At 43.0% G+C, this 13771-nt stretch overlaps 1 protein-coding gene across 3 annotated transcripts in view; it reads right to left on the bottom strand.

Annotated features, from left to right (window-relative positions):
* Positions 1-13771, bottom strand: part of LOC119177304 (uncharacterized) — a 206879-nt gene that overhangs the window by 24622 nt on the left and 168486 nt on the right. For all 3 annotated transcript variants that reach the window (XM_037428763.2, XM_075878365.1, XM_037428764.2), the window contains 2 exons: positions 12949-13161; positions 2507-2726 (listed from right to left, as the gene is read on the bottom strand). In XM_037428763.2, the coding sequence (XP_037284660.2) occupies positions 2507-2726; positions 12949-13161 (433 nt within the window). The remainder of the gene's footprint in view (positions 1-2506; positions 2727-12948; positions 13162-13771) is intronic.

The following is a 13771-nucleotide window of genomic DNA, read 5'->3' as shown; positions in this document are numbered from 1 at the left end:
CTGGTGCACCGAGGCGAACGCGAAACGCGGGCCGATTAGTGCACAGCATCTCACGGCCATCGAAAACAAAAATAAAAATAACATGCACATGCTGACATCCCGTTTACATGTTTTTTTTTCTCAGCTTTCATTCATTATACTCATTTTGAAAGGGCAGATTAAAGACACTGGGAAAAGAAAGACTTGGAGACAAAGAGTGTTGTCTTTCTTTTCCCTTTGTTTAAGCGCTTTCCTTTCAAAATATGAAGCAGCTAGCCCAAACCTAAGTACTCCTCATTCATGCTGCACAACAGAACACACAAATTACACGTGCCAACTAGAATAATGTCACGTGTAACACTCTTAATGAGGTACCGTTTAAAATGCAGGATATAATCAAGAGACGGGACATTTTTCGTCTGTTTTTCTGGATATAGCTGGCATTCAACCAAGTTCTGATGAAGAGTGTACGGTGAGCGACATCAGAGCACCAATGTCAACGTAAAGGAGTGAATAAAAGCAGGACCTTTTCTTGCTGTAAGTCATTCCCTCCATCTTGGGGCGCATGCCCGTTAGAATGGCAAGTGGCATTCTGTAGAAATTTAGCGTTTTTCCGTGACATGTAGCATTGCAAATCTTAACAGGCATGATCCTGAGTGCCCAGTGCATCCATTAGGCTTGTCAGCTCGAAATGCCCAAACCTAGTAGGGGCCCTCTAAGGTGTTCACTGACAGGGCCGAAATTGATCTTATGCGATCAGACCTGGCATCCCTCCCTTCTGGTGTATCAGTGATCTGGTTATTTACTCCTGCGCTGCTCTTGTCAGCCACGTTGAAACGAAAGAGACCCAGGAGAGTGTTGATTGGACGGTGGATACTTGACTCACAATGCTAGACAATGAAACGAAAGACCATAATCTGCGAATCACATGGGAAATTGGTGCCTTTGTGCTATCTTAAACAATATTTTTTTTTGCTTCTTGTTGCAGATACAAGTCACCGACGTCTTTGTTTTAAAATATTTTAATTCTTAAGAAATTTATTGTGCCTATATTTATGATTTTGAAAGCCTAAAAGGGTGTTTTACCTGCCTGTCTTTGGTACCTAAAACACACTTTTTTATTGCCTAGAAATCCGGCCTCTGGTCATTACTACGGCATGCCCACTGGTGGGGTCTATGTTGACTACCACATGTGATAACTGACAAAACTTCCTCATACTGCTATGTGCATCAGCATGTTTGCCACTGCCTTGTTGTTATTGTTGCGAATTAACAAGTTCTACATGCCTTATAATGACAATAGTGAACAGAAGATGAACATATGCACAAGTACTAGTCATGTTAAATGGCTGCACTGACATGTGCTGTCAATGTATTTTATATCCTGCAAAATTGGATCGATATACACTCAAACCTCGATATAAAGAACCCAAATATAACGAAATATCAGTTATAACAAAGATAACGAAGAATAGCCTTGCAATAGATATAGTATTAGGAATATACCTTTATAATGTGCAATAGATATATTGTTAGGAATATATTTTTATAACACATTTTCTAATATAACATATTTTTTTGTAAGGTGAGACATTGTCGTAATGAGGTTTTAGTGTAGAATGTTACATATAAATTGAAGGAGAGTGAATGCTCTGAAAAGAATGCTACAACTTGATAGTATTTGATTAAGTGCCAGATGTAAATCACAGGCTTCATTAAGGTAGCCCGATTCACAGCTGCTACATGCCACTCTACAAGAGTATACTTCCCAATCGAACTGGCAGGCAATGATAATGAGCTTTACTTAGCAGGATCTCTATAGTTTGTAACTTCCCTTCAACCTCAACAAAGTTTTGTGCAAGAGTAGCTTTATGCCTTGATGCCTTGTCTATAATACTATGACAAGTGTTAGTCTCAGGTGTTATCTTGTGATAAATTACTGAGATATATTTTTTTTGTTAGCTTCCAGAGATTTGTTTCAGTAAAGCTTTACTGCGCAGTAATAAAAATCATCTGTTTAGTGCTATCTTGCTATGTTACCAAGTTTGTTACAAAATAAATGAGGCCTGTTACAGTGATTTTCTGCCCACACAATGCAAACAGACAAAAGGTTTGTTCAATTTGCATGCACCACCTGAAGCGATTCAAGAAGTGCAGGATAGGTGCCCCACTGGTTCACAATTTTTTTACACCCCCCATGCTGACAGTGCCAGCTTGGTGCAGTTGTGCACGTTTGCACTTAGCACCTCAGCAGAGGACAGAGCATTGGTGTAGGCACTATACCCGCATCAACTAACGTGCTGCCTTTTCCCGGATGTCGCCACTTCATAAACTGTCCACAAAACTGGTTTGCCACCTCTCAAATCAAATGAAAACAACATGTAAGGCCTGCACGATGACGGCACCTTGTCATTCGTTTCTGGTGTCGCACAGTGCCTGCACTACTGAACTCCCATGAACCTGTTCCGAATGGCGCATATGAGTCAAACGGACTTAAATTCGACACTAGGCATTAGTTTCCATGTACCTTCATGCACCTGCAGTCCTTCTATCTCTGTACTGGCAGTGGAGTTGGTTGTGCTTGGGCTGGAAAGCTGGGCAGGCACCGCCAGGAAACCTCTTTTATGGTCTGACATGTGGTTGGTATAGTTCTCTTTGCTCACAGAGCGAAAATTGCACAAAGAACAAGCATACAATCCATCCAGGCCAGGATGCTTGTTTTTCATATGCATTTTGTATGAGATGGCCTGAAAAAAAAAAAAAGAATTTTTCTATTAGCCTCGTGTATGCACATATAAAAAGAAAGCCTTACAAGAAATGTCCTGTAAAAACACGTTTCAGACTTTCTTGTGTTTATCCAAATACAAGCATTTTTTTACACAATACATTTTTAATAAAAATCCTATGACGGTAAGTCTCCTGTCATTTTCTCCTTCAAAGTCTACATAGAGGCCGAAATAGCCGAGCGATACTGTTGCCACTAATTAACAAAAATTTTTAACTTCCTAACTATTGACTTGAGGGCAGTTATTGATATTAGAAATACCATATAAACGAACGTAATGAACGCATTTCCCCCAAAAAAGTCAAAGCAAAGTTGGGGGTGCGTTCATTAGGCGGGGCAAATTTTTTTGAAAAGTTTTTCTAGGTGAGCAAAAAAATGCGGTAATGCAAAAAAAAAGTTAGCTCGCTTAGCTTTCGCAACTGACTAGCCTTTTGCGATTGACATACACGTACACTGTTTGTTAACAGCTTCTTTGTTCAGTTCACTAATCTTCAGTGGTTGATGGCACTATCTTCTGCAAGCTGTCCCAGCAGCACCCGCGCACTCCATAAAAGCGTTTCGAGGCTTTCTTTTCTCGCGGTAATTCAACCACAACAGTGGTAACTGCAGTAATCTCGAGGGGCCCCCAGAAGCATGAGCTACAACACTATGACACGCTATGCGAACTACGTGGCAACCTTGCACGACGACCGCGACAACGTCATTGACATTGCAGCAAGCTACCATCAAAACGTAAAAACAAGTTGTAGATAACAATATTAAAGACAAAAAAAAATATGGCTGCCACCTCGCAGTCCACATGCAAAGTGACTGTAGAAGTGCTAGCCTATATTTTGCATTTCTTGAAGTACGCAAAAATAACAAGGATGAAAAGCTGATTGAACCGAAGTGAGAGAAAGGGGTGCTACAACGTTGCGAAAATCATCATGCTCTCTTCCGGGCGACAAGCAATTTTTTCTGGTTTTCCAGAAACCCGAATTTATTTTGGGAGCGCTTGCATTGGATAGAATTAAGACAGTTGGGAGATGGGCATGGCACAAACAACAAACACTTTATAACCCCAAACATAAAAGACAGAAAATCAAAAGCGAAATGGACACTCATGGGCACAAAATTACCCCAATAACAGTACAAGCAAAATAGTCTGTGAACCAGTCTAAATTTGTTCTTAGCCTTAGCCACTGCTTCTAATCCAATATGGCATCTCGACAATCGAACGATCTTACATTTCACATTGGCTGCTCTCCAATGCCGTGTTGAGGTTTGTCACATACGCCGTTGACTTACTCCACAACCTCCTACTGTCACTGTCAGCTGGTCCCGCCTAATGAGCTGCTCCTCGTCATTGCCGGTCTCAGACTTCGTTGTCTTCTTCAGCCTCAGTAGGCTAGGCTTAGCCTCGTCATAGACTCTCCCGCTGACGCGTCTACTCTGCTGACTTGTGTGGTCTGCTCCATTCTAGTGCGATTTGGGAAACGTGCAGGTCCACCAGGAACTGCTGGGCACGATGCGGCAAGTCTGGGCAGCCTCACTCAAGACCATCTCCAAGGTCAACAGCCACTTCCCGAGCTCTTCGTGCCCACATTCTTTAGAACTGGGCAGTCATGCTGCTCCTGTTGCGGTAGTGACGCTCGTTTCCCACATCTTTCAACACGCAGTGCCAGCTCACGCTCTGAAATTTTTCTTCTCAGCTCGAGTTGCGTGCCAAGAGCCTTTCTCCAGCCAATCTCTTGCGTCCTACGTGGCTGGTGCGCATGCACTCTGATGACTCTCCTCTCCTCGTGCGCCGCCTCCGCGTTCGGCACGCGTCTGGTGCCTCTCCTTTACTCATTGGGCCCCCTTTTAAAGAGTTTTTTTTTTCTAAAAAAAACTGCTTTTGTCCTTCTCTGGGATGCATTCTTTTGTTCTTTTGCTATGAACCTCACTTGACATAACTTGTTCACAGGCTGGTATGTCACCTTCCATTGTTGTACGCTTGTCACGCAACCACAGCGTCACACAATTCACCAATGCCTTGCATCAACACTTCACAAATACACGTTCTGTTCACGGTTCCCATGGTTCATTGCCCAGTAAACATTAGTAAAGACTTTATTGGCAACATTTTGCACAATATTTTTTCAGAAACCGATTTAATTTTTTGCATGCTCCCAGCCAAAATGCCTCCTTAGTCAATTCCCTGCTTAGGCTCTTTGAATATCTAAACCCATTGCCATAGTGGTGTTTTAAGATAATCAGCCTATAGCATGTTGGCACCATCACTTGTCTAATCAGATCTACATTTTCCCGAAATTTTCGATGTAGCACATCTTCATTCAATTAATAGGACACTCCATGTTTGAATCCTTCTCTTCCTTGCTTGCCTCCCACCCTGTTTATTGTGTATCTCAGGGTTCTATCCCTGCTCTGCTCTTTTGCGAGCTCCTCTGAGGCAATGCCTTTTTTATTTCATTCAATGCCATGGCAAACGTGTACTCTTTAACAGGAGCCGTCAGTCCGCCTTAATTCAGAGTGGTCGTGATAAGAAACCACAGGAGCGGTAGAGCGCTGCTTGCATCACACGTGCTTCCGAGCGCTTTTTCATGGAAACGCGATAGACGTGTGTCCCTCTCCAATATCATAAGTCTGTCAGATTTGTTCCTTCATGCACCTTCTTTGTGGCTAGAAGCGATGCCGCCACCACCTCACAGAGCTAGTTACGCAGAGGCGTCACCGTGACGCGTCCCCACTGGTTGGCCGCATAGCACCACGAACGGCGACATGCTATCTGAAAAGACCGTATCACTTACAGAGCCAGCATGACTGACAACAATGTGATAACAAGGAATGCAAGACGCCGCCCCATGGATCTGTGCACAAATGAACAAAAAATTACTTTATATTATTCCCATCGTGAGGCACTGTATGAAGGGCTCTCTTTCCCATTACCGTAAAGCACAGGCGAAGGCTAGGTGATGGGCGAGAGCAGGAAAGGACTGCACGAAAGGGTGGTGAACAGCTGGATTGGGTGCATCTGGCTGGCATTGATAAAATAGAGTAGGCGTTGTCTGAGGATACACCTAAACACTCAAAGATTGGCACATTTCCCTCTGTATACCTTTCACTTTCCTTATCAATCCCTCTATCCTCCAAGTTACCTGGGCTCTTTGCCTTCTTTTCTTTTTGTGCCCTGTTCTACTCTCTTGGCATCAGAATCCTTTCGCACGGGGTCATCAATGCTTCTCAATCCTGGGTTATTGCCTAGGATGATGTCGTACAGTAGGTCCTCCTTACATTTGCCCATAATTTCACCTAAGAAATAAGGAGTGTCTAACATTATCTTGGCCTCTGACAGCCTCCTCTTGAACCTATCTACAAAGATTACAGTTCCCTGTTTTCTTGTAAAGTCTCTCTAGTTAACTACGCTTTTCGTATCAGCCCCAGAATCTCTCAACAACAACACTTCTTTGCCACTCACTTTTCTTTTCACAACTGGCATATCACAGCCTCTGCCTGTTGCCAAGCTCAGCAATATGCTCACCATCTCGGGATTTTCTTCTGCCCTTAGCACACATGCACTCTCTTCGCCTGATCACGACCTACATTCATTGGCCTTGTGCTCACTTTTTTCCCATAGCTGGTAAACTACAGGTGTTTCTTGTATACTGCTGCTTGTCTGACAATTAATTGCTATATGCCCTAGTCAATTGCACAGGAAACACCGCTGGTGCGCTCTTCCCTTACTTTTTGGTGCCTCATCTATTTGTTTTTTATCCCCAGGGTTGTCGCTCATCCCTTTCTCAAGATTCCTTAACCCATGGGCCACCAGAAACTGATCTGCCTGCTTAGCCATCTCCTCTACCGTGTACAGCTTCTTCTCTTTCAGAAAAACAGCTAACTTGTTGCTACAACGGTTCAGGAACTGTTCGTTTACTATCCTGTCGAGAACCGCTTCATATGTTTTTTCTGTCTGACAGCTCGATTCATTGATCAAAATAGTTAGCAAGGCAGCAGACAAACTGCTTGCCCGTCACAGTTCTCAAGTCTACACGTTCAGAACTTTTCTCGAAACCCTTCGGGTGTCAAACGGAATCGCTCCCAGGGGTGCAACAGCCAAAACAGAATTTGGAGCAATTTTTGGAGCAGCAAAATAGTACTTTTAAAGCATGAAAATCCAAGTTTCGAACAAGTTACGGAAAACAAAGCATTAATTTTTCATCACGAAATACCAAATTTGGAGCAATATGAAAAAGGAGTCTTACATTTAGAAAAAAAAATATGTACAAATCATTCAACATTCCCTAAATCATGCAGTGTGAGTAAGAACATTGCTATTTCAATAAAATTAGTATTACGAACGACCTCTCTGAGCAAATAACGATAAAGTCCACATTAGCATTTGCCGCATCTGACTCTGCGAATTCAAATGTAGATCTTCAAGCTGGCGAGCTTGATAGTCAGGGATTCGTAGGGGTGGCAAAAAAAAAACTGGCACACACTTTTTTTTTTGGTACCGAAAATGTCATGCATAGCTCGAAATATCTGCCAGTACTTTTTCAGATGCCACTGATCCTACTAGTACTCACAATTATGCGCCGTATACACGCAAGAGTAGTTGAACAAAATGTGCTGTGTCCAGTGATTAGTGCTAACAACCCCTTCAAAATCAAAACGTGCTTTTTCGCCGGAGATTGGCGCACTGCGGCAAAGATGAATTAAGCAGTGTTCTGCACGAGTTATAACAAGTCAGGAAACAAGGCTACACTCTCCCCCCACCCCCTTTTTTTCGCGATGGGATTAGGCTTAGGGCACAACTTCTTGCCTCGCTTGCAAGGCACTCTTGACAAGATGAAGCAACAACGGTGCACGCTTGTTGGCCTGGTGACAGCGCCAGATCTATCACCAGCACGAGACAAGTTCAAGACAGAAAAATGTTTTATTTGCCGTTGCTATGACAACCAACATGGTTGCCGGCAACGTGGCATATGCTTCCAGCTTTAGTTGCTAACATGCCATAGCCATGTTTGCTGACTAGGAGGTTCATATTTCCTGCTAAGTGTTGATGGCTACAGCAACAATTTTTTTTTTGTTTTCAATATGCATCGTCCCACCGACGGGTATCCGCAGTGGTTAGTGGACCGATAGCGTGCGGCTTTGTTACTTTATCTGGTCGATCACTTGTCGCAAGTGCCGTGACCTAATGGGGATATATATCTCACACCGTGGTTTAGCGTTAGGGTCTGCGCACTTGGATTGATTATGACGCAAACTGCAAGCAGATAGCCAACATGGCTGCTGTTTTCGCTGAAATTAGACCAACTGATAAACTTTGAGGCTGATTGGGCATTTCGGTGCAGCTCGGCGCAAGAATGGGAAATTGTATTCAATTGACGCGATTGGCGCAGCTGTTGACCCCCCCAATAAAGTTTTCTTGACCAAATCGTAGTCTAGCGACTCCTCTGCTGGCATGCGGCCAAACACACTCAGTGCCTCCCCTAGTAGACAAAGACTCAAGGCATTGGCCTGCCCACTCTTATTTCAGCCGATCGCGATGCGCTCAAAACGATGCATGTAACCATCGAGGTCGTCCCTTCACTTGTCAAAGGGTACCTTGCGTGGGCGAATCTGTTTAGGTAAGGGAGTAGGTGAGCTGGCTGATGCCAACGTGGGGGTATTCCCAGCACAGGCGCTGTTGCGCGAATAAGCATTTATCTCCGCTAACCTCAGCTTGAGTTCGTGGATTTCCTTTTCGCATTTGTGCTGTTCGCGCTCCCTCTCTTTCTCACGCTCGTGCTCCCATTCACGTTCTTTCTGCGCATTCTTAAAGAACTTAAGCGTCTCCTCCTTGGTCATTCCCACGTCTTTGGCCCCGGCCGTCAACTTCTCGTAATCCACCCCCGAAGATAATGTGACTGGGCCGCACAAGAGAAAAATCCTGGAAGAGGCTCGCCACTTTATGTCATGAACTTATCTTGGGAGCGCTTGCATTGGATAGAATTGAGTCAAGAGATGGGCGTGGCACAAACAACAAGCACTTTATAACCCAAGAAATTGAAGGCGGAAAACCGAAAAGGAACACGAAACCAACACTCCTGGACAAAAAATTACCCCAACAACAGTACAAGCAAAATAGTCTGCGAACCAATCTAAATCTGTTCTTAGCCCAAGCCACTGCTTCTAATCAAATATGGCATCTCCACAATCGAACGATCTTACGGTTCATGTCAGTTTTTTTTCCGATGCCATGTTCAGGTTTGTCACGTACACCGTTGACTTTCTCCTCAGCCTCCTACTGTCGTGCCGCCTGCTGATCCCGTCAAATGAGCCGCTCTTCATCGTCTTCTTCGGCCTCACTAGGCTACGCTTAGCCCTGTCATGGTCTCTCCCGCTGACGCGTCCGCTCTGCTGCTGACTTGTGAGGTCTGCTCCGTTCTAGTGCGATGTGGGGAAGGTGCAAGGCCACCAGGAACTGCTGGGCAGGATGCAGAAAGTCCGGGCAGCCTCACTCAGGACCATCTCCTAGGTCGACAGCCACTTTCCGAGCTCTTCACGCTAACATCCTTCAGAACCAGGCGGTCGTGCTGCTCCCGTCGCGGTAGCCACGCACGTTTCCCACGTCTTCACCGCTCAGCGTCTCAACACACAGTGCCAGCTCATCCTCTGGAATTTTTCTTCTTGGCTCGAGTCGCATGCCACGAGCCTTTATCCAACGATTCTCTTGCGTCTACATGGCTGGTGCGGGTGCACTCGGGTGACTCTACTCTGCTCGTGCGCCACTGCCGCACTTCCGCGCTCGGCAAGCGTCTGGTGCCTTTCCTTTACTCATGACATATGGTGACGAATGGCCCTTTGCGACAACCATTGTGACAGCAAGTCCTGTTGTCATCCCTCAAAAATCGCGTGCATGTGATCAGGATTTTCGTATTTGCAGGAAGCGACCATTCGTTGGCGCTGATTGATTGATTGATATGTGGAGTTTAACGTCCCAAAACCACTATATGATTATGAGAGACGCCGTAGTGGAGGGCTCCGGAAATTTAGACCACCTGGGGTTCTTTAACGTGCACACGGGCCTACAACATTTCCGCCTCCATCGGAAATCATTCGTTGGCGCAAGCAGTTTCGTGACCTTCACTTGCTGTGTGCTTGTCAGTTTAGATGTCGCTACACTCGCACAGATAGTGAACCCTGCTGTGGTGCATGGATAATTGAAAAAGCCAAAAAACGTGCCGCACATAGAAAAAAAAGATATCAAAACGGCACACATTAGCGGCAGAAGGAGGGAGGGAGTGAGCCGAGGTGGTCGAGGGGGGTCGGCATAATAAACAAAAAAGATCCAACGGGCAAGGAGGCACCTGGTGTCAGCTTGCAGGACTGCAGCAGATGAATGTAGGGGATGCATTTATTATACCGACTGAAGTAGGTGGTGGGATGATCATGCGAGTAAATACGGTAGCTTTTTGCACCTGTTTACAGTTTAATAAAAAAAAATGCATCAGTATCACATGTCACATCCAAAGAATAAGCTTTCAACTTGTGTATTCAGAATGCTTGGCGATTTTTCTCATGAGATTCTGCTTAGGCTCGCCTCAATTCAAACTTCACTACTTACTAGTCACGTAGGGTTCCAACTTGTTGTTTTCCACAAGTGATAAAAAGGTATGTATATGGCAAGACACGTAGATTATATTGAAAAATTGTACTACATAAATGATACTAACCAGTAGGGTTGTGCGAATATTCGAGTTTTGAATTTGAATCGAATAATGCCTAATCGAACAATTCAATTCGACTGTCGAGTAGCTAGTATTTGAAGTTCACATAATTTGATGGTATGAGTATCTAGAGCGCAACACAGGCTAATGGTGAAACATGGTTAGGGTGGAGTGACCCAAACCAATGCTAACATCGATACAGTAGGCCTTTTGTTAAAACTTCCAAGGATTTATATAACTTGTCCAGAAACAAAAGAATGTTTATTTTGAAGAAAATTATGTCTTTTCAGCACAAAGAAACAGACATGTGAAAATGCAAGCACTTCAAAACTTCACATCTGAAATGAAGGCACGTACTTCTCGTGTAGTTTGGTCGCATACTCCGCAAGTGCCATAACACGTCCCTACTTCAGTACAGATTAACTTTGCACGTGAAAGCTTGCTCATGCCCTGTTATTGCCACTGCCACACTGCAAAGCATGAAGCTGTACTTAATTCACATCACTGATTTTTCTTTGTGATCTCTGCTTCTTTTCAAATCCATAGTTCTGCCAGTACTGGATTATGCAGTTATAATATGGGATCCTTTTACTATGCGAACATAAGCAAGATTGAAAACACACAAAAAGGCAGCCCATTTTATACACAAATGTTACGGTCATACATCTGTAAGTGCACTACTGAAGAGAGCTAATCTCCCACCAATAACTGAAAAAACAAAACTGAATCTTTCGCTAAAATAATTTTATCAATTAAAAAACAAGCAGCATAAGATAGACATTGGTCAACTACTATCTTTCTCTTCCAGGTATTCGACAAGGCAGTGACATAACCTCTCTATCACACCCTTTTAGTCTCGAAATAACTGTTTCAAGTATTCATTTTTTTCCGAGGACAGTCACTGACTGGAACAATCTAACCAATGAAGGTGTTCTACAGCCAATCCTTGAAATGTTTGCGTCATGTTTAATTGTGTCATATATGTATCTTGAATGGTATCTTGTCTTCATGTTAGTTACTGTTTTTTTTACGTATATTACATAAGAGTTTTCTTGTTTGATTTTTCTTTTACTCAAGCATTCTGCGAACTGTATACCATACTTTCGTATTTATGTTCATGTTTAATTTGTTGTTTGCCTTGCTATACTTATGATTGTATTTCCCACCTTGCTATAATCCCTCGCTCGGGATTGCAGCATTTATAAATAAAGAAATAGAGCATGCTTTCAACTGTAGGAAACACCGTAACATCATGGCAAGGGGGCCTGAAGCTAGGTCATTTAAAATAGTTCGTGCTTCTGCATGACTACTTGCAGTGTTTCGGTAGCAGTCAATCAGTGCGTTATGTGCATTAGGACACGAGCAGACTTCATTTATATATACTTTTTTTGCATTTTTCAATAAAATCTTTTGTACTTGATATTCAACATTTTCAGCCATTATTCAGCACTATTTTATTGGAATTCGATTTGAGATGAAATTCCACTATTTGCACATCCTTACTAATCAGTTAGGCTTATGCTGCTTTAGTGAAAATCGCTAATTTTTAAATCAAAATTCCCACAACAGAGTAAATAAGCAAGCCAATAAACATAAATAACATGACAAAGGCATTATTTACCTCACTATTACACTGAAATTTATCTCACTGCTATGGATTCATACTTAATCTTGGTTACTAACACAATGTCAGATAATTTCATAAGTTCGACTTCTCATCACCGTATTGCATACAATCAAACTACGGCAATAAATCCACAGAGAAACAGAGTGCACTTTGACTTTTTTTTTTTCATAAGGGCAACCACCTGCCTTACTTGCTTTACCTGGAGAGTCAAGAACAATCATGAGGTGCCATTACAATGCCTATTTTTATATGTACTACTAACAAATTATGGCCAGTATTGTGTTTGATCAAGGACATATAAGGATTGCATATTTGTGTAGCTATTCAAGCAAATGTTGGAGCACATGGAGAAAAAAACAAATAATTATTCTTATACATATGAGATATAGCAGACAATCATCAAGGAATGTATACAAGATGTTATTAGAAGTAATTGCAATGTAAATGTAAAGAAAGAAAAAGTGAACGAAAAGATAACTTGCCGCAGGCATGGACTAAGCCTGCCACCTCCGAATAAGGCCGATGCTCTACAACTGAGCTACCACGATGGCTATCCTCCATCCACGTTAGAAACATGCGCCGTGGCAGTAGCTCGGTTGTAGAGCATCGGACACCTTATTTGAAGGTCGCAGGCTTGGTCCCTGCCTACGGCAAGTCATCTTTCATCTACTTTTTCTTTCTTCACATTTACATTACAATTACTTCTAAGAGCATCCCCTATACTTTCCATGGCACACATAATTGTTTGTTAGATCTCATCAATATTGTGTCTAACATAAAAAATTAGCTGTTAAAAGTACACTTCCTTCCTTTATGCTCATATATGTAGTATAACAGAGAAAACAAAGCTCCAAGCAACCCACCTGGATGCAGGCATAAGGACAGTGTGGGCATTTGTATGGCTTGGTACCCGAGTGACGCATTTTGTGCCTCCGCAGTGAGTTGTGGTCGCCTGTGCGGTAATCGCAAATTTGACATGAAAATGGCTTCTCTCCTGTGTGCTGGCGGAGGTGAAGCTGTAGCATGGCCTTCCGTGCTGACGAGTGCCCACAGTGTGGACACACATATGGCTTCACCTGCAATAATTTGTGGGCGTATAGTTCTTGCTAGCATCTGTTACCAATACAAGAAATAACTGAAGTATCTATAAACATCACCGCGAGGACAAATTTCAACATCTTTAATTTAAAAAAAACTACTCACATCCTAGAATCAAGTGAAAATACTTTTTTTAAGCACCTGTTGGGAAGTAGTGAAAATAAAGTAAACAACCAGAATAACGCAGCCAAGAGAGGCAGTCATGACATAAACCTCCCCAGGCTTATTTTGAAAATTTTGGTTGACGCTAAGAGAAGAGCTCGGAGGTTCGGGACAGTTGAAGAAATGGAACAGCTCATATACCTCTCCAGCAGTTACTGTCAAATACGGTAACCAACTATTGATAAAAGGGCAATAATAATAATATTAATATGTGGGGTTTTCTGTCCCAAAACCATCAAATAATTGTGACAAACGGCATAGGAAAGGGCTCCAGAAATTTTGAACATCTCGCGTTCCTTGACGTGAAGCTGAACATAAGTACACATGCCTTTAGCATACCGTCCTCATCAAAATGCAGCCACCGTGGCCGAGATCGAGTCCCACAACCTTTAGATCAGCGGTCAAGCTCCATAGCCATTAGACCAC

The sequence above is a fragment of the Rhipicephalus microplus genome, chromosome X, assembly GCF_043290135.1.
Source record: "Rhipicephalus microplus isolate Deutch F79 chromosome X, USDA_Rmic, whole genome shotgun sequence".
Lineage (NCBI taxonomy): Eukaryota > Metazoa > Arthropoda > Arachnida > Ixodida > Ixodidae > Rhipicephalus > Rhipicephalus microplus.
The sequence above is the reverse complement of the archived record's forward strand: the minus strand, read 5'-3'. Positions and strand labels throughout refer to the sequence as shown.